General features: G+C 41.1%; 1 protein-coding gene across 7 annotated transcripts in view; it reads left to right on the top strand.

Moving 5' to 3' along the window:
- Window positions 1-21,645, top strand: part of KIF26A (kinesin family member 26A) — a 96,205-nt gene that overhangs the window by 42,544 nt on the left and 32,016 nt on the right. For 4 of the 7 annotated variants that reach the window (XM_064423181.1, XM_064423183.1, XM_064423185.1 and 1 more), the window contains 2 exons: window positions 6,778-6,938; window positions 15,718-15,897. In XM_064423181.1, the coding sequence (XP_064279251.1) occupies window positions 6,778-6,938; window positions 15,718-15,897 (341 nt within the window). The remainder of the gene's footprint in view (window positions 1-6,777; window positions 6,939-15,717; window positions 15,898-21,645) is intronic. The other 3 variants (XM_064423182.1, XM_064423186.1, XM_064423187.1) reach the window with 3 other exon arrangements.

Raw genomic sequence — 21,645 nt, 5'->3', positions numbered from 1 at the left:
GACAATCTCCGTCCACCTTTGCTATATTTGATGACATTGTATGTCAATCATTATAACAATACAGTGATTTTAATGAAATTAGGAATATGCTAATTTCTTTTACTGAATAGAGAGTAATCAAGATATGGTGAGATTTTTGTTGAGCTGCCCAAATCATTGAGAAATGCTGTTGGAGAGTCTGGAAGGTGAAACAAGTTCTCCCATTTCAAAGCTCTGCATGTCTCCTGTGTTTAGTGGCTGTTAGAAACACATCTGGCCCATGGAAGTCAGTCCTAATGGAAAAGCATTTGTCTTGTTGTAGGAAACTCAATCCTAAAATGACAGAAATTTGCATTATTATGAACCTATTAATGAATTCCTTTGCTTGCTCTTATCAGCCTTTGACAAAAAGCAGGGATTTTTACTGTATGTTTGTCCATTTGTAGCAATACCCAGGGAAGTACACAGCTAGATTTTTTGGCTTTGGAGGCTGTAGCTATTGCAACAGAAGTCAACAGGGAGGGCTCTGGGCAACACTTTCTGATGCTTGCCTAGAGGCATTAGAAGAAGCAGTTCCTCTAGCCTGGCTGTTTTAAATGCACTGCACATGAAAAGTCCTGATCTGAGAGTGTTAATGTGCAGCAGGATCTGTGTCCTTGCTGGTAGCTCATTTCATGACCTCCTGACTTTCCCAGTGGTGGGTTTGCATGTGCAGATTGGAGGGTGTTCATGTGACTGCTGGTCAGGTTGCTGTGAATAGTGAAACAAAAATGAGCATTTCTTGCTGTGTCTTTTGGTTTGGGTGTCCTGAATGGCTGAAATGTGAAGGAATTGTTCTGTCACTGCCTGCTGACATCTTTGCACTACCAGAGCCCTGCCTGCAGGGATTGCCCACATTCTCAACCTGAAGGAAGGAAAGAATGATGTTTCCTTTTGTAGATTGAGGCCTGCCCACAACCCTAATAAATTCTTCAAGGCCCAAGTAGCATGGTTTAGGAGAGATCTGGGTCAGACTGAAATCAAAAGCCCTTAGTCAAAAGGGAGGATTCTCCATCCTGGTACTGCCAAGGATGTCCGTGCTGGATGTAGCTGGCTGTGTGCCCTGCCCAAAAAGCTGAGGTCCTTTCTGCATGGAGCACAGACTGCTAAGGATTTTTGGTGGTAAAGATCCAAACCTTAAACCTGCTTTAATTATTTCAAAAATCAAGTGCTCTGAGGTTGCCTTTGGATTGCCTATAATACTTTCCAGTCTGTGACAGCAGATGGGCCTCCTATTTCTATTTAATTCTACTTCTCTATAATTTTCCTCCTTCTGCCTCATCTTCAGAGATTGATCATAAGCCAGGCATTAGCAACTCTTGTAGCTGAAAAACCTTCTTTGAGAGAAGGGACATTATGCTCTGCATTTGATTTACTTTGAACACGAGATGCATATAAAAGTCTGAAACTACAGGTTTAGGCATTCCTGTTACCACATCGCAGCTGCAGGTTATAAATGACAACAGTAGTGTGTTGTAGTTATAAAATGCCCTACTTATTTTATAATGAGCCCTGGCAGAAACAATGCCAAGTGGCAGTAAAAAGTTTATCCAGAACACGTTTCACTTCAGCCTGGCATATGCTGCCCTGTTAACTTTATGTAGTCAGTCAGGAGGAGACGTTTCTCACAGGAGATGCATGCAGGACTTACCCACGCTTATGGGAAAGAAGGGTTTATAGTGTGAGCATTATCCAGCTCGAGATTTACGTCACATTTGTTCCAGTCGGTGGTAGTAGGTCGTAAGAGCCTTTGCATGAATCATTTAGGTGGAAAATTATTGTTTTATCGTATATAAACAGTAGGGTTAATATTTTGCAAAATCATTACATCAAACAGTTTTTACAGTTTAATTGACTGTGACTTTCTAGTCAGAAAGGGGAAAATAGTAAGTTAGAGCAAATTCTCAAAATCCTCTGTCTGGCTGCTAGTCAAAAAGGGATAAAAAAGTTAGAAAAAATTAGTTAGGGGAAAAAAAACCTCCAGTACAGACTCAGGCTGTCCCAGAGCACTTAGTGCTTCACCTGCACTGCCCTGTTAAGTGCTTTCATTATGGGGCCAATTTTTTGAAGTAAAATAAATTACATTGAATTGTGATTGTGATAAACAGATGTGTGTCAGATTTGTAGAGGCTCTTATAATTTTCTTCATTCCCTCATTAGTGATTCTGTTCTCAATACTCTTCTGCAGCTCTATCCAACCTTCTGGTTTTCTTCTGCCATGACAGTGTTATCCTGGGACTGATCTATTTTTATAGGTTTTTATAGTCCTGTGTTTTTCTTTCCTGTTGCCAGATACATATTTTGCATGGATTTCAGAGACCATGTGGCATGACCTCGTTTGGCTTTTTTGGATTCCTGGATATTCTCTGGACAAAGGTCAATGTGCAGAGAATGGAAATACTCAGAAAACTGGAAACACTACGGCTTAGTTTTTGGCTCTGCACTTCAAATGTGTAAAGAGCTTGTTAGAATTGTAATTGTCCTTTGGATGGTAATGGCCAGACAAAGTCCTGTGGATCTGGAAATTTTATCTAGGGCCAACTTCTTTATAGTGTAATTTTGGACTAGTCTGACTTGCTTAAGCCTGGGCAGATGTTTCCTGCCTTCTAGTCATAGCAGTGAGCTCGTGCGCTGGGAATCAGGGACGGGACAGGGGGTGCCCCTGTTCTGCCCAGGCCACTTCCACCTCCATAGCCTGAGGATGTCAGGTCACCTCCATCTCATCCTGCCCTTTCCCCCAGCCTTTGGTCCTCTCAGCTGGGCACAACTCATGCTGTAACTGCTTGTTGTGGCCCTGCCAGCTTCAGCTGGGTGTGTGAACGCTGCCAGCTGGGAATGCAGTGTGGCTGACTTGCCCCCATGTGTGTCCTCAGGATGGGTGCTGGGACCTGGTCCCAAAACTCTCCTGTCCAAGGCACAGGCTCTGACATTGCTCATTCCTGCACGTGCGAAATGCTTGGTGTGACATTTTCAAATGTCATCCTTGCTGTGCTCTTACTGGTGCCAATTTTCATGTGGTTTTGGAGAGAGTAGAGGGAAGGGATCCTATAGAGCAGTTTTGGAAAGTCTTGCTTTGAGGTTTAGCATCTTTCCAAAGGGTTTTTGGTTTTTTCCAATGGCTTTTGTCCAGCAAATATTTTCTGAGAAAATTGAAACAAACATTACTCTCTGGATGTGGAGCCCTATGACATTTTAAATATTCAGTGCAGTCAGTAACACTTTATAGTGACAAGGTTGTACTTTCTGCATTTGATCATTAATGATTTATGAAAATTCATTAAACGGAGAAGCACAGTTCCCTGTCAGCTGCAGTCTGGAGCCTTCTCTCTGTGCAGACTCATACACTCAGAAAAGTCAAAAGTTGTTCAAATTCCTCTAAAGAATTCTGTTTTCCGCACATAGTCCTCAGAAAAATATTTGTTGAGATAAGGGAGGTGTATTTAGTTTAAAAAAAAAAATCCCCTTTCTTTTTCTGTGGTGTGGCAAACTGGAGTGTCCAGGCCCAGGAGGGTCCCATTACTTGCCTTTAGTTTTCTTGCCTCAGGGTAAATGACCTGGACCTGACAAATTTCCTCACAGCTGAGCCTTTCTCATCACCTGAGAGATGTAGCTTCTCAGGGAGAGCTGCATTTGGCTGTGCTGGAAAATCCTCTCACCTTTGGATGGTGCAAACAGTCCTTGAAATTAATCCTAGAATTGGAAGAACTTTTGTTGTTTTTCAGCCTCTCATGCTGCAGCAAAACTGATGTTACTGTGTTTGATATTAATTGGGTAGTTGAAGACAATAAAAATTATATGGCTTGTCTTCTGCCATAGTCTTCTGATGATTTTGTCTTGTATACCTTCACTTTTTGTTCCTGTACAAGAATCAGTGCCTTCTTATTGGCTTCCCCTCATCCTCTTTTTATGTTCACACAAAACTGAGAATAAAACTTACAGAAAAAGAAATTACAGTTTGAGTTTTCAAATGTGTTTAATGTGGGAATAGCCACATTTATCCAAATTAGATACATTGATTTGGAAAGCATATTAACCATCTGCCATCTGAAATATCAGGTTTGATTTGGGTATTTCAAGTTTCATGCCTGATATGTCCACAATCTCCTAGAAATGTAGGATTTTAACTTCTCATAGAAATAAAAAAGTGGTGTAAATGGAATGTGTGTTACACATGGCTTATATTTTTAAGTGTGAATAGCTTTTACAGGAATTAATCTATTAACAGATTCCAGTCAGTTCTAACAAGTTTGTTACAGTTTGCTGTAAAATGCAGTGAAGTTTTGTGCTAAATCTAAAGATTTCATATTTAGCTTTAGATCATGCCGTCATTTAGAGTATGCATTAATTAGTGTGATTGGTTAGAAACATGTTGCTGTTCCTGTCTTTTTTTCAAAATGTTGCTTGAACACAATTCTCTTTGTGTCAAGGTCTCTCATCTAGTATAGCCCCTGTTGAATGTGAGTGAAGAAATATGTCTTAGCAATTTGACTTGAGCCTGTAATTTTGAATCTGAGACAGCAGCCTCTGTGGCAGAGGGTTATGGCTGTCTCCCTGACAGAACATGGGGACTTTTCAGACACAGATGTCATCCTGCCAGGGGTTGCAGGTTGAGTCCTCTTCTTGCTAGCCACCATGCCACTGCTGCTGAGCTTGGTAGTCCCTGCTGTGCCACTCTGTAGGCTCCATGTGCTGGCTCCAGAGGTTGTGGTGTTGATTTTTTTTTTGTTTGTAAGTTGCTGAATCCCTGCAAACTCCACTTGCTGTCAGCGCTTTGTGTCAGTTCATGTAACTCCGAATTTCAGATGTCACACTGGATTTTACCCACCTGCATGTTGTTCCACATGCCATATTCTTTCTGTGACTGGTACAGGTCAAGACCACACATTTGTTGCTTCAGTGCATTAATGATCAAATACCTGCTTTATTGACCCCCTCAAGGTTCATTACTCCATCACTTAGTTATAAGCAATTAACCACGTGAGTGGATCTGATCCTTTTCCAAGCTTCTCTGTTCTGGCTGCCATTGCCAGTAGATCATGGATGAGATGGACAAACTCCCGTTTTAAAGTACTTTTTCCTTCCACACAATTTTTTTGTGCTGTCTTGATCTCTAGTAGTGCTTGGTCATTCTGTTTTCATCACAGAGAAATCTATCTCATGAGATTCCTGCATTACCAAGTGAAGGGTTTTGCAGAGGGTTGTTCAAAGTTTCCAGGTTGGCTTCTAGTGTGAGTAGCTTCAGTAGGATTAAGTTAATCTGCATGAATGAATTTTGTGTCTCAGCCTCAGATCTCTTTGGTCAGCTCTATAAAAGTACTTTTTTTGTGTAGCACTCTATGCTAAAGCGTGACTCAGCCACTTCATAATACTGATAATAGTACTAGTCTTGAAAGAGCAGACCTTCAAAAGAGCTGGGTGCACTTTTTTCTTGTTGACTTTTTTGGGAACTGGGGCTACAGCCCTCAACCTATAGGATTGAGTCCAGATGAAACTCCAGACAGGCTTTCATGCACCAGTTGAGCACTACTTGGTTGGCAAAGTTTTTTTCCTTGGTACCTAATAACTGGGTTGCTCAGTTCTCATGAGAAAATCTCTATTTGTGTTGTCAGTGTATGAGAAAATTGAGGGTGTGGGTGTAACTGGGAGTGCCCTATTGCCATGTCTGCATATCTATAGTTGTAAAACATGATCTATGGCAGCTCAAAATTTAAAATTTGGTGGCATCCTAGGAAGCACCTAATTGTTCTTGCGCTTCATTACGAGGCTGTCTCCTTTCCTGGAATCTATTTTAGCTAATTAGTTGGAAATGTCAAAGTAGTATTTCAGATGACAGAAACATCATATATTATCATACATGAAGCAATTAACTCTTTTGACAAATATTTATTGTGGTGTCATCTTTAATTAAATCTTCAGGACTCCCAGACAGAGAGCAGGTTCTTCCAAAAGAGAAGAGGCTTCCCAGCACTGTCAATGAGCATTTGACTGATGGGGCTTAATTGAGCTCAGTACTTGAAAGAGTTGGTGGCCTAAACATAAAGATATAGACCTGACACAATTTCACAATACAGATGTCTAAAATTTTGGCAAAATCTCAAAACAATTACCCCTTTCCAAACTGTGTCTCAGACACTGCAAATGCTTTATGCTGGAGAAGATGTATCTCCAGTCTCTCCTGTTCTTCCTCTGGAATGGTTTGCAGGAGAAAAGTGTTGTACGCTTGTGCTGCTAAGAAAAATAATACTGAAAAACAGGGCTGTATATATTTTTTCCAAAAAAAATCAATTTTCTTTTATTTAGTTCTTGGGGTTATTCATGTGGAAACGTATTACAAGTGTGACTGTTTGGTTAGTTCCTCTTAAACAGATAGGTCTTGTAGGTGATGTGCCACTGAGAAATAATTCTTGACAGTCATAGCTGAACCAGATAAACAGTTCTGCCAGCTCCCAAATAACACTGTAAAACAAAAGGATTCTGCTTATCGTTTTCCATTTCTTCATGCCTGTCAAACTATTTAACTGTGCATTACTCCTCACAAAGGTTCTCTGTGTTTTTCTGCTCCTCCCTGCCGTCATGGTTTTGACTTTCTCTGTTGCTGAGCCTACTGTGGGACACTTGTCTGCCTGTATCACTCCTCACCCGCCGCTGATCTTCACCTTCACCCTTGCAAAGAGTGGCTTTGGAAGTGCTGTGTGACATTTTTCCCTGTCAGGCCATGTATTAAAGTGTACTAACCTGTACGTATGTTTTTATTTTTAGCAGGGGGAGGCAGCACCCGAAAGCAGCCGAGATGTTGCCAGTGCTCAGATCGGCTCAGGGCAGCCCAGCTCGGACCCCGCGGGCACGGCCGCGCCCCAGAGCGTGGTGGCTCCAGCCGGGGTCTCGGCAGGCACCTCGGCTGCAGCTTCCTTCTTCATAAGGTACCTTCTCTTTTTCTGGTTTCCGTCACTGCTCGTGGGTCTTCAGACAGTTGGGAAATGGTATCAGTCTTTGCCAAAGTGCTGGTTCCTGAGGGGTGGAGGTGGTCGCCTGTGGCTTTCTGCTGCCGCTGGAGAGCAGGGATGGGATGGGGACACCCTGATCCTCTGTCTGGGGACCTGGAACCTCTGTTGACCAAAAACCCAAGGAAACCTGTGTTGGGCTTTGTCTAATCCTTAATGGCCATCTTCACCACAAGTCTGCTATTCTGTAGGTTTCCTTGGAGCAAAAGCTGAAGTAACAAGTCTTTGTCTCTCAGATCTAGATTAAAAAAAAGATTTTTTTATACAGTAGCATGGCCTATGTGTCCAAATAAAAGTTTTTCCATGGCTGGTTGAAACAGTTAAAACAGTTTGACATTCTTCTTTTAGCAATAGCCCACAACAGTCTTTTTTTTCCCCCATTCTGGTGTCTTATAACAAGAATATGTTAGTTTTGTTTGGATGTTTGTTGTAATTAGCAATGTTGATTAAACGTAATACACTGTCAAGCAGATGGTACTTAAAACAACAAAACTCAGGGCTTTGTACTTGCATTCCAACTCCTTTTTTAATTCTGAACTGAACATATTTTGAGACAATATTGAAAAGCGTATGTCTGTGAATGGCACTAAAGTAAAATTTATGCAGAGAATCCCTCGCAGAATGTAATCACAGTGGTAATTGTATTGTTTCCTTTTCATTGGTCTTTAAGATGTTTTGTACCATTAAATAAATGATGTTTACTGCAAGTTACAATCTGACCTCAGAAAGATCTTGACTTTCCAAGTTGGTTTTTTTTTTTAAAGAACATAGTACAATGATTTGGAGTGTCAAATCCCTGTGCGTCACAGTCTGTCTGTACACTGGGGCTGGGAAATAACTGCCCCAAGAGCACTGTATGTAAGTCAGGGGATTGTCTCTGTGCTGTGGGTTTAAATCAACACAGAGAAACCATGGCCTGCAGAGGATGATTTGTTTCATTCAAAGATAGGTATCTGAAATAATCAGTGGGAATGGAAAAGAAAGGTTAAGGGAGAAGCTCAGACATCTCTTTTCTTGTTCAGTTACCTAAGCAAGGACAATGCATCCTTTCAAAAAATATTTAGATAGGACTGCAGCACAGCTTTTGTTACTGTGTTTCATATTGTGGGTATGATTTTAGCTTAATCTACTTTGGATTTATTTCAGTGTTAATTCGTATGTCATAAGAAAATTTTTGGAGGCAAAGATTTTTCCCTTTCACTGGGGAAGTCAGAAAATAAAATACCTTCCTTGAAACTGAGAGAAAGAAATCAGTTCCTAATAGTATAAAACAAGAACCAAAATATTTTCTCTCAGTGATGCTTTTGTCACAGGTCAGCAAAACTCAGTTCTGTTTTTATTGTGAAGTGAGTGTCATTGACTTAATTCAAAGATTCTTGAAGTCAGCAGCAAGACTGCAAATGACATCATTGTATGTTGGATCAGGCCCTAATTGCTTCTCATGAATCTGTCTTTGCCTTGAGTGAATCAGAATTTTATAGCTTTAGCAGCTCTGTGCTGGCTAAAACATTTTAAAACCCCATTAGTACGTTGCTTATTCCCTACCCATGTTCCTATACTCAGAATTGATTCTCTTGAATTTTTTAACTGATGGAAAATGGAAACAGCTGATGGAAATTTTTGTGCACAAAGCACTTTTGTTTCTTATCCTGTTGTTGCTGAAACACAAGAAAAAAATGTCACGAAGATTTTGTGGGGGAGAGATATCCATCATTGATCCCTGGAGCTTGTAAATAAGTTGAGCAGATTCTCAGATGGGTACAAGGGCATGGCCAGGCTGTTCCCCCAGCTTTGGCAATAACCTCAGGAGAGGTTCCCACTGTTCTTCTCTTTTGACTCTTCTGCCATCCATTGGAACCTTAGGATCAACGTTTCCATGCTGAGTCCTCCACCCTCAAGCCATGCAGTCCTCTCAGCAAGAGGGGAAAGGAAGAGGAGGAAATCCTCAAGGATGAGTGAGAGATGACACACATACTGGCAGAAATGGCTTATCCAGGAACCACAGATATTAGGATGTCATCAGTCTCTGGGGGGTTTTGTTTAGTAAATGGGCTCTCAGGCTTCTTTGCTTCAACCCTTCCACTCCTGTCTCCTTCCCTTTGCACCATCCAGCCTTGAACTTGTTGAGGAAGAAGGTCATCCCTGCCTTGACTCTTTTGCAGCAGCATTCACTTGTCTCTCCTGCATCTCTCTGTCAGCTAATCCTCTCTCAAGAAGCACCTGGAGATGAAAGAAGAGTCATGGCTGCAGTGTCATTCTGTAGTCCCCATTCATTGTATTTGCTGGGGTTTTTTTCCATACTGGAACTCCTCAGCCACTTGAAATGTGAACTTCATAGCAAGGCCAGTGTGTTACTCACATTATGCAGAGCCTAGCAGATTTTGTTCTTGTTCTCTACCGGAATAAATGCAGTTAACATATTGACAATCACAGAGACACACATATATTTATTTTTTTGCAAATCATTGGCTTTTCTTTGACCAAGTCTACTGAGGACCTTCAGCTGTTTACATCCTCCTTTTGTAAGAGGAGCAGTGGTTGAAACTTTGGCTTGTTAAAAGGGCTGTTTTGCCTTAGGAATAAAGTTGCTAGGCAAAAATATGCCTATATGTTAATGTACAGAGTATTTGGGTGCAGGGTTAGTTACTTTGGAAGACAAACTTCATAGGGTGCTTATGGAAACCGCATCTGTGATTTCCTGAGCCACAGCAAGACTAGATACATTTTTTTTTTTTCCACATGAATAAAGTATTCCAATCTTATTTTTCATAAAACAGCATTCACTGTGTTTGTACAGGTCCTAGCACAACTAGCTTTTGGGTTGTGACATGGTTTCCACATGGTTGCCACATATAAATGCTATTTTCACATTAAAACTGGAGTTTCTGTTTGCAGAAATAACACCCTTACACTCTTGCTTTTGGACTGTTTTGTGCCTGGGAAGGGAGATCCATGCTGGATTTATTTGGTTAGTTGTTTGTTTGGTTTTTTTTTACTCAAGTTTGCTCCTTGATGAGAATCAGCTTTGTGTTTGTAAGGTTACAAACTCTGAAGACAGGACAGAGAGTTCATGTCGTCACCTGGAAAACAACAGCTAAGAGATGCAACAAAAAGGATACCTGGTCATAAGAGGTCCCCATGGTTAAAATTGGTATCTTTAAGATATTCTTTGCAGGGAATGCACTGATTTTTTTAAGCATACGTGCAGCCCAAATCTGCATATTCATCCAAAGCTCTTTCTCATTTGAATGTCATATTTAATTTCTTCAAGCTTAATTATGTTCTGCTCTAAAAAAAAAGTATTTTATTCATTACCAAGAAATGCAGAGAAGCGCTAAGTATTCGAAATCAAAGCCAAATATTAAAGACGGCAGACAGAAGCGTATTAAGAAATTAAATCAGTTTTAAGCTTTTTTCCTCACTGTGATCTGTCACCGAAGGAGGAAGGCTTTGATTAACATCTGACTGTGTCACGCAAGCAAATTGCCAGACATTACTCAGTGGTTGTGTTACCAGAGGATTTAGCAGAAAATGGAGCTTCTCAGTAGGTCACTAGCAGAATGAGAAAGCCAGGGCACAAAGTAAATCTTAAGTTCATGGATGACTGTGAAGAGACTCCCAGTTCACCCTTACATTTCAAGAGAAGTTTATTCTTGCATTCTTCAGATTTAAGAAGAATGCAGCTGGCTTTGTCCCTTGGTGTGGCATGAGCTGTGCCTTGCCTAGTGCTCCACACTTTACACCTGTTTCCAGGTGGGTTTTTTTGTATAAGGAACCTGAACAAACTTTATATTACTAAGGGGAAATATGTGAGACAGTTGTAGGACCCTTCTGTGGGCTATGCTTGCAGCTAAGTAAATATTGGCATATTTTGTTATAAAGCTGTAATAAGCTTTATAGCCCAGTTGGGTTTTCTTGTCACGCGAACAGCGGGGAAGAGAGGAAATGGTGTGTCCAAGATCAGGCAGGAGAAGGGCAGCAAGGAGGAGAATGGGCATGCACTTGGGAAGAGGTTAATGGGCTCTCTGACAAAAAAGAAAATACCACTCCCCTGGGAGAAGAATCAAGACCCCCAGCAAATGGAAGCTGTCACCATTAAGGTGCCATTTCTGCCGGCTGGTGGCTGGTGACAGTGGTGGCAGCAGTGGCTGTGCAGCTGGGGGTTGTGGTGTTTGGACAGCAGGGCTACCTGCCCTCAGTGCACCAGCTGGAAGGAAGGTTTGAGCAGTGACAGGGCAGCGAGGAGGAATCAAAACTGTTTAGAAGGAAATATGTATCTAAGCAAGCAGCCCTGAGCAGCACTGAGCAGAAGACAAACTGCATTAAGTCCCTCTTCTAAAATTCTCACCTTGTTTGATGTTGATCTTTTCAAACTGGTTTGCTGATAGGGCTGCATTCTCTGCTTTGGGACTGGTGCCTTTGAAGGGGGAAATAACTGTATATTTGCAACTCCTTTCCCTTGTATCCACCTGCTTTTGTTTGAAAAATTAATCTTCCAAACATAGCACTGACTAGTTCTCAGGTTTCTAGTTATTTGTGATGTTGCTGGGCTTTGCTAGATTAAAACTATTTAAGATAATAAATCCAGAGAATCACAGTGGTGAATCACACCCATTATCTTTCCTCTCTCATCATCCTCCTGCATGTTTGGGAAAGCTGTGTCAATTTAGGCATGATATAAAACATTGCACATGATATGCTTTTTGAAAGCAGATTTTCTTAACAAAATATACAATCTCTGAGTAATGTAATTGAACATCTGAAGAGTTAAAATAAGCGTAGTTGTCTTTTACTGGAGTCAGGATATTCCATCATATTTTAATGCCTGTGAATTTGGATTAAAGAATCTAATTATTCACTAATGAGCAGTAATGGTACATATAAACTAAGGGTCACTATCCTATTACAGGCACCTGATGGTTCACTGATAAGCATTTGGTCATTAGATTGACCATAAAATACAGTCAATAATTGAGGTTACTCATAGAGCAGACACCTTATCAGCTTTAGGCATGGTGGGACAGCTTGTCAGTACTCTGTGTCCTGATTGTGCTGTGACTGAGCATATGATTAGGGTATTGAAGCAGTTTGTATCTAATGAAACTGCAGGAAAGGCATAGCAATATTAGCACAACCACTAAATGACTAATGTGTTTTTGTTCCAAGCCTTAGACACTTCAATTAGTTCCAATAAACTCTGATCTAGTGTAGTGGTAGGCAGAGAATTCAGATATTTTATGTACAAGCTTTCATTATACTAGTCAAAATTTGTAACATTTAGGGGACGGATGAAATCTGTGTGGCTTTGAATAAGAAATGGTGGAAATAATAAAGCTTGTCATTACTGGTTTTACTTCATTTTTTCAGTTTTATTTTTGCATCTTTTAAATGTAGTATACTGAGACAATGCCTCAGTGCCTGATTTAAAAGATGAAGCTGCTGGCAGCAAATTAGATGTCCACATTTTCCTTTAAAGTCCATTCATGCAGTTCATGTAGGCTTGTGCATATAGATCTAAACTTAGAATGTGTTCTTTAGCATTTTGTACCATATGGAACATTAGTCAAATAGTCTCCTCTTGAAAGCTTTTGTAGAGATATTGATTTTGCTGTGCTTCAAACTGTTGCAAAGAAAATAACCTCAGAACCTATTCTTTTATGATTTTTTTTTTCCTTGAGGATGTCTTAACTTTCATAAATTATTTAATATGGTGAAAGATGCAAAATGCCTTTTGTCTTTCTGAACTGCTGTTCAGGCTTCTCTGATGCGACCTTGGAAAGTAACCATAGAAACATGTTAAAAGCATCAACTGAAAATCAGTAGTTCAGTTTGACAGTGATGCAAATTCTGTGAAAGAAGATTATGATGTATTAGGAACACTTGAAGCATATATTACTGCTAACCTGTTAAACCTGATTATGCCATGACTATCAGTACTTTCAGAATTTAATGCAGGGAAAAAAAGAAAAAAAAAAAGAACATTTTTTTTTAATAAGTTGCCATGTTTAAGATGTTTCTAGGTAAATCACTTCAACCTGTCATTCTCTGTCCTGTTAAAAGCAAGAATTACATTTCTGCTAAGCTCATAATGTATGCTGTATTTAACAGCTGTAAACTTCTGCTCAGTACCCTGCTGGGGTGCATAGGTATCCTGGCTTTGTGCAGAGCTGGCACAAATTAAATCTCTTTGACAGATAATAACTGGGTTATGAATAAGTAGCAGTTCATCAGAAGGTGAAGAAAATCCGTGATTCATTGGATCCTGAGTTAGAGATTTTTGTGCTGACCTGTGGTAGTTAAGCTAGTCTGTGAGGCTGAACAGAAATCCCCTGCTGTAGTTGCAGGTAACCACAGTAAATTCTTGATGAATCATGGGTCAAGAGAAGAAGCAGAGTCACTTGTTAAAGCTTCCTCAGTAAGCATAACCCCCGCCCTAGAAATCCTGTGTTGATGTCATGTGGGAAAATTTCATTTGAACTAGTTACCTCAGAAAGTGGGGTGTGAGCCCCTCCTGATTGGGGCTGCTTTGCTGGCAGATACACTCACAACACCCCTTGCATGGTTTGTCCCTGTTTCACAGTGCCATAGCGGTATGATGGGAGCTGCAGGGCTCCTCAGGGATGTGATGGCATTAATGCAGCCCAGCAGCCCCTCAGGGCACCATCCCTTCTTGGTTAAATGCCCCAAAAGCTCCCCAAGTGGAGCATCCAGCTGTTTCAGGGGCAGCCAGATACATAATTAATGTTTCCTCCTTAACGAGTCCCTGCTCTGGATTTAGAGTTGAGGACTAGAGCAGCCTGATCCCTGCAGGGGGATGTGTGGGGCTGGAGAGGGGATGCCCTCCTGTCCCCCTTTTCCGCTCTGCATGGAGAGCAAGATGTGCAAATGGAGAGGGAGCAGGTGTCACCAGGGGCTGGCCTTGTCTCTCCATGCCATGCCACGCTGCTGGAATGTGGCTGCTCCCTGTCCCCAGAGAGCAAATGTGACCTGCAGGTCTCACAGTGTGGTGTGGGGACAGGGGATAGGGCAGGGTGTGAGGCTTTGTGCAGTATCTTGTGTCACTTAGGACAGCTTAAGCTTTCCTAGTTGCTGTGGCAGCATAATACTGCCTATAATTAAGGACAAACAAAGCGTGTATGCTTTAGGTATATCCCATTTCATGTTAGCCCGTGAGGAGGATAAATTAGGAGATAAGCCTGAATTTATTAGGCTTTGTTCTTGGAAGCACAAAGGACTCTCAGGACAGCGTGTTTAGCAGCAGAACATCATTACTGGTATCACTGCTAATACAACATCATGCATTTACACACTGCATTACTGGCGTGTGGTGAGCCAGGCTCCCTGCTAGGAACAGCTCATCTGTGACACTGTGAGCTGGCAGGGCAGAGATGAGACCCTGAGCTGTGGTTCAGCAAAGGGAGAGGTGAGGAACCTGGAGGAGCTGAGAGAAGAGGGAAAGTGGAGTTTGGAAATAAATAGTGCTGAGTTAGAACGCTGAAAAAAGCATGAAAAGGTCCCAAAGGGCAGCAGGTCTGGGGTCAGGGTATGCCTGTTGGCTTAGAGGGGTGAGGCACTGAATGATCAACCAAAGTGGAGAGCCCATGGTGAGGGTCTGACAGAGTCTCAGAGGGACCTGGGTGGTGAGCAGGAATGGGCTTCTATGAGTTATTGCCTTGGAAGATGAAGCTCTTATATGGAGTGTTAGGGATCTTGGGAGAGATCATGCAAGACAGCAGTGTCAGGGAGATATTTGGAAGGAGAAACCTCTGTTGGATAGCTCAGGCTCTAGGACTTGTGTGGGAGCAGGTTGGACTGTGCAGGAGGCGGCAGAATAAAGCAAGGAGGGAACCTGGTGCCAACCAGATTGGCAAGAAATATGAAAAGGAAGAGGCAGAAAAGAGAGGGAAAAATGGATCTAGTAATGTGGGGACCACGTGATGAGGTCAGGATTTTGGAGCGGATGTTCTAGGACTTAATTTCATCTTGAGAGTAGAAGCAGAATTGGGGCACAACAAAGCACTTCCAGTGTTTTTTGCTGACCAAATACCTTAAACATCTTCATAATTTGAGGCCACACCTGAGGAAGCCTGATTTTTGTCAGCCCTGAGTGTCTTGATGAATGATAATACAAGAGGTTCTGGAGCAGCAGAGGCAGCCCTCCCAGGAGATGTGGTGACTTTTTGAGCTGCTGTAGGTGGTTCAGTGCAGACAGTGGTTGCAGCAGTTGGGTCTTGGATTATCTCTATATACTGAGGCATTCTTGATGCCCAAGAGGAAGAGAAAAGAAGAATAATTTAAAACAGATGTGCTCACAAGTAGGGGAGAATCTGTGCCTTCAGAGCTACTAAGGTTTGCATTTTTTTATGGGCGTAAATGGTGGTCAGTGGATTTTAAACTAGGAAAAAATCGGAAGTACTTGACTGGAGTCGTGCAGATATTTCTTCTTACTTTGTCCTCTCTTGGATCTTCTGCTCACCTGGACTTAATATTTTCTCCTTTAATTGTAGTGGTTTGTGGGTTTTTTTTTGTTTTTTTTTTTTTTTTTTTCCCTTTCTCTATGACCGTTTATTTTCTCCTTCCTCCCTAGCTGCATGCACTTGATTATTCTGTTTTCCTGAGTGTATGGAATCTCTCTGCTGCCTAGCTACCAGCATCTCTCTTTCCCCTTGGATTTTTCCTTTCTTTCTGCCCTTCCTAGCTTGTCAAGAGGAGCACTTCTCCTGCCTCCCCCTCAGGCCAGCCCTCCCAGTCTGCCTGCTTTTTTGGTTCCTGGACTCCTGAACACCAGCTCTGACTCCGTTATTTGGGGCTCCTCAGCTTGGCAGCAGTGGCAGCTGCACTGGTGGTTTTTCTGCAGTGGGAACGGAGCATTCCATAGGTAAAATGATAATGGTGACTTTCCTGTGGGGATGTAATTTGACAGTTTGCACCTGTTTTTACAACTTTATTAGTGACTTTCAATCTCTTCCAGTAACATATTTAACTATTTTAGTACCATTGTTAAGACAGAGAGACTTAGCAGGTGAAATAGTTTTAAATCTGACTGATTGTTAAATAAGTATTTAGTTTTTGTGGCTAACTTGGAGTCACTTTAACATTCAGTTTATGGTGTGCAGGATGTGGTTTGCAGGGCAGATGGACTTTGAAGTGTCACTGTCTCTTTTCAGAGCTAAACTGCTTTGCTTGCTTGTGCTTGTCGCAAAACAAGACATCCCACGTTATCATTTATTACAAAAACAAAATGTCAAGCCAAAACAATGCACCAGCACTATGGCTGCAGTGCTTGATCAACTGCAAGATTACTCTGATGCTACTTTTTAATTCTCTATGAAATATTGAATTTTGGCTTTCTAAAACTTTCTTTCATCCTTCCTGCTGGAGTATGGAAGCTGTTTCTTTTGGCAGGACATTTCAGAAAGCTTAGCCAGTATCTCGCTCATCATTAGTTAGTGCTGCTGTTGCGTTTGCTTTCTGCTTTGTTTGGCTTTTTGTGTCCTCAGTGTTGCAGCTCACTTATTAAGAAGCACTTGCCCTCTGGAGGAAAGGACTCAATGGATGTTAATCAGCATATAATAAATCTAATCTAAATGTTACTAGTGAAGCTTTCTGGACTTCAGGGCAAGCTTCAGAATATTGTTTGATAATGTGTCTCAAGCAGGTCTTCAGGAGTTGCTCATTTTTACTGAAATTTGAAGTTACCATCTTTGGGTCAGAAATAGTCAGATCCCTCCATCTGCAGTGATGGAAAAACATGCATCTCAAATTTTCCTGCTAAGTGCTATTTTAAAGGGCGCTGCAGTATCAGCCTGTTATACCTCTGAGAAGTATCACTTCAGAACTGATGTCACTTAAATAAATCATAGTAACCCTGGGCTTAGAAGCCCATGTGTCCCTCCTCTGTTTAAAAATACTCATTGTGCAGGCATACCACTTCTGTACTTGGATGATTTCCACTGCATCATTTAGTGCTGTCAGTGACCATTTAACTCACTAACAGTAGGAATAAGTAAATGCCCCCCTGAGAAGTTATTTGCTTGGCAGTATAGGTGTCAAGCCTTTGACTAAGCATCTGAAATAAAACCCAGCTGAAGTGGGAATGGATCCTCTGTGGATTTTTTAGATGTGCAATAAAATATGGAACTGAGGGATCTGGAATTGATGAGAAAGGTATATCTGTGGGGATGGTGTGTTGGGTCAAAGGAAGCTAACAGGAAAATGTAACCCACCTCAGAGCTTTTATTGTAAAGAAGGCATTGTATTCACAGATGGTAACTTGTATTCAGACTGTATATATGCAACCAGGAACATGGAGATACAGAATTTTCCCCTCTTATGGTCCTTCTCTTTCCTGTCAGATATTTGTCTGAATTTGGTGTTTGAGATGAGCCTTCATTAGCCATGTCATGTATTTTGTCTCTCATCTTTTCCACTCGCAAATAAATTTACCTCTTCCCTGGAGCAGCCTGAATGAGCAGAATGATTTTTGTACACCCGGAGCTGATACTGCAATGCAAAATTAAGTAATCAATTTAAGTCTTATTTCAATAGTGAAGGGCTAGTTAGCACCGTTGTTTCAGGTGCATTACTTTGTAGTTTTAAAAATGTCTTTCTTACTTTTTCTTGACAGAATACAAACGAGACTAGAATTCTATTTTGCTCAACCTGACTATTTCATGCATCTGTGTCTTGCTGGCAAATAAGTCCAACTTCTTTTTTTGCCTAAGGAGTGGGCTTAGATTGATGTGGCTCTGGCTGCTTTAGCTCAGTTAGCTCATGAAACAGAGTGGGGAAATATTGCTGACATTCAGGTAGCTGTATTTTCAGTGCACAGCTATCCATGCAGTGTGCAGCCCGGGAACTGACATATTTCTGTATTAAGTGTTGACAGTCTTGCTTACTTAAAGATTAACCTACACAGGTTTTCAGCAGTTTGTCATATGGTAGAGTTGTAAACAGCGAGTGTGGAAGTGCAGCAATATGTTCTCCTGCTCTTGCTTTGTTTAACATCCTTAGTGAGCAGAGCTGGAAATGGTATGTGGCAGGCTGCTGTGACTAGCTGTTATTCTGATATATTTAGATATATATATGTATATATATATAAAAGTCAGTTCCTGAACACTGAGTCTGGCTGCTAAAGCAATGTTCTTTGGCCAGAAAAGTGTCTTAAATCTACAATCTGAAGAGAACATGGAAATGACAATTTTGTAGCAGCAACCTCAGGAGCTGCTGGTTTGGGAGAGCAGGAAAAATGGCTGGAGTGCAATTGTCAGTGCTCGTGACAATTTGCCCTTTGGTGTTTCTTAAGCTGGGGGAAAAATTACAGAGAAACAGGGTGAAAATTTCTTCTTGGATACCTGTATGCAAATTGCTTGAAGGCTTGAAGATGGGCTAGATTGGTTGCTTCTGATAAGTTAATAAACAGCTGAGTGGAGGGACCACCTCTTGGGTCTCCACAGCATGAGGGAGCTCTTCTGGTGTCAGGAGTACCTTGCAGGTTTGTTTTAGCTTCTCATCTTCTGGAGATGGTTTTGAGTTTATCCAAAAGTGGCTTTCCTGGTCTGTACTGTGCCTGAATTCAGGTGAGCCTTGATTATACTGATGCACAAAGCCTTTATTCCATACTTCATGAAGTTGTGAATAGAGTTGGGGACAAGCAACAAGGATGTCAGAAATCAAGGAAAACTGACCTGTTGGAAGGATTGGGACTTCTTAATTTGAAAAGAGAAGACTGACTTCAGTGTGGTAGTGGTTCTCATCCAGGTAACAGCTGCTGCAGGAGATGGAAATAAGCCCCTCTGCATGCCTGGTGAAGTCAGGGGAAAAATAAGGAATGGGAGACACGAGATGTGAATTTTGTAAGAGTAAGAGTAGTTAAAAACTGTCTAGTAAAAAACTGTGAGACATTGATGTTCCTAATATGTCAACGCTGCTGATTTTTATTTCTGCCTTGCTGATTTTAATAAGAGATAGTAAGAGAAAATTACAAGGTCAAAATGAGAGGCTGAAATTCAAGTCTGAATTGCAAGATTATGCTATGTGCACGAGGCAAGGCATGAACTTTGTCTCGAATTAGAGATACTTGCTCTCACACTGTTAGTGAGGTAACATCCTCAAAATATTAAATATGGTTTGACATTTTGGAATGTTTCAGGATAATGGGTTTCTATTGAAACTTTATTACCCTCACCCATTATAAAAATGCCATTGTCTGAGGCTGTGCATTGTGATCCAGATGAACTAATTATTTATTGAGGAAGTCAAAACACAGAAATAAGGAACATTAATTGTTTGTTCTTCCTGGCAGTGCTTCTCAGCAACATTGCTGGGACAGCTAAGCAAACAAAGGTTTGGTGTAGAACTTGTGTAATGATATGAAGTGGGGAAAGTGTTGTGTCCTCCAGAAGTTGTACATCCATCACAGGAACCTAGTAAGCTTGGGAGAGGAAGAGACCCTACCCTCAAAGTTTATCATATGTTTTATAAGTGGCTTCTTGGACAAAATTTACTCTAGAAATACAGATGGTGCCTGTCCTTTCCAAACCTTCATTATGTATTTATACATTCCTGGTTTTCTCTTTAAAATTATATTTTTTAGATCACATTATGTTTTCCAAGGTGAATGCTGTTAGTGAAAACAGATACCTTGTTGGTTTTTAATTTTGCTTGTGGTTTTGGGTAGCAATGACTTTATTTTTTTTAAATTGTGCTACCTTTATAATTTTTGAACTGCAAAGCAAACAGCAATAGCAATAATAAAAATAATAATGCCAACCAATGTCCTGTGAGTTGTGGAAGGCTTGGGAGAGGGTGCGGGAGGATGTATTGTAGGACATCCGTCTATTTGTTGCCTGTTTTGATGAGTGATTAAGGAAACAATAACTGGAACTGCAGATAGGATGACAGGCTGTGACTTTCCCACTGCTTCCTTTGGAACTAGCTGGCAGCAGGAAAAGATTGGGATATTGGTTATGTGAGGGGGTTTATCACTTGTTGAGCTGAGAACTGGGAAAGTTTTGGAAAACTTTGCTAAAGTCAACTGGTTCTCAGTGTAAGCCTGCATCCATAATTTTCCAAACTTAGGAGACAGCTCAGAATCAGGATAAAAATCACTTCCATGATGTCTGTCAAGGTCAAACCAAAAATCTTGAGTAAGCACACTCTTGTGTAAAGTCCAGAGTTCAGGATATTTAAGGCTTGGACTGTACACTTGTTTGGCCTTGACCCTTTCAGTGAAGCCCTTCAGCATTTTCACAATGTGAATAATGATAGTGATCTCTGAAAGATAAGACTGGCCAAGAACACTAAAACTGTTAATATTTAATGAGTCACGTTGAAATGAATGTACAGAAGTTTTCTTTTATTATTCTTGTCAGTGGAGCTTAATAATGGGAAGCAGGAGTTGCAGATCTGTTTCTGACTTGTGGCAGAAAATGTACTTTTGTCCATAAATGTACTGTGTCCATTAAGTTCTCTGACTTTATCTCAGTTGACTCATTTGTAGTACATGTCCCAAAGTATATTTCATAGCTCTCTTCCTTCTGAAGGTAAAGAAAATTCACAAAGTTTTAAGAAAAATTTTTATCACTTTGCATAGTTATGAAAGTTTCAAATCTAATTTTTTTTTTTTTTGTGGAGAAATTATGCTCAGAAGGAGTGCTTTAGGGATTTAAACTGTGCTGTTTACTTTCACAGCTATAATGTGCAGAATGTGTGCAGGGAGTGTAAGCTAGCAGCAGCTTGCTGTACATCAGAATATCTGAAATGTCATGCTAACAACATAGGCAGAATTTAAAATTAAAAATGGCATTTCATCTAGCAGGCTTTGTAGCTGCTGTTGTTGCACAGTCTTGTTCCCTAGGTGTTGAGCATTATGTAATTGATCTGGCTGTGGTTTTCCTCACTGGTCTCATCCATGCATAGCAGAAAACCTAGTAATCTGTAAATCGTGTGGGGGAAAGAGCAGGTTAGAGACTGTCCCTTGTCATTTGATATTTGAGTGCCCCTGCATGTGCCATATATTAGTTTTATTTTCTACCGTGACGCCTTGCTATGAGGAAAGAACTCTCCAGAGCGTCTTTAAAGACGTCTTCTATTAAAGAGGGAAAGAGTTAAGCAAAATGCAGACAGTAGATCTCACAGCTGGAGGTAAAAGCAATATCCATGGATGTCTCTCATGCTTTAATTGGAAGAGAAGCATGAGAGTGTGGGGCTTAGTTTCCCTTGTGAGAGTGTTTTGTAGAAGAGTGGTTGTGAAGGCTGAATGGGGAAGGAGAAGAGAGGTGGAAAGTGTAAAACTCTAACAGAGCTGTGACAAATGTTTGGCACATGCCAAATGACTGTAATGCTTGCATTTTGTGTAGAATTCCCTAAAGGTCATAATTTTCCCTGAGGAAACAGAAGTTGATACTGAACAAGGTCAGGCAGCCCATTGTGGTGCTGAAAGTGTGTGTGAGGGCCTCCTGTGCAAGATCAAATTTGAGAAAAAGAAGCTGGTCAGGCAATGGAAATGGCACCAAATTAGGCTCCCCACAGACAGTGGTCTGGTGTGAGCTCGAGTACTTTCTGGTGCTAGGCAAAAAGGGCCCAGTTCAGGAGAGCTTTGACAACCTCTCCATGGAACAAAATC

Source organism: Passer domesticus, chromosome 6, assembly GCF_036417665.1.
Source record: "Passer domesticus isolate bPasDom1 chromosome 6, bPasDom1.hap1, whole genome shotgun sequence".
NCBI lineage: Eukaryota > Metazoa > Chordata > Aves > Passeriformes > Passeridae > Passer > Passer domesticus.
This window is presented reverse-complemented; position numbering and strand designations above follow the sequence as displayed.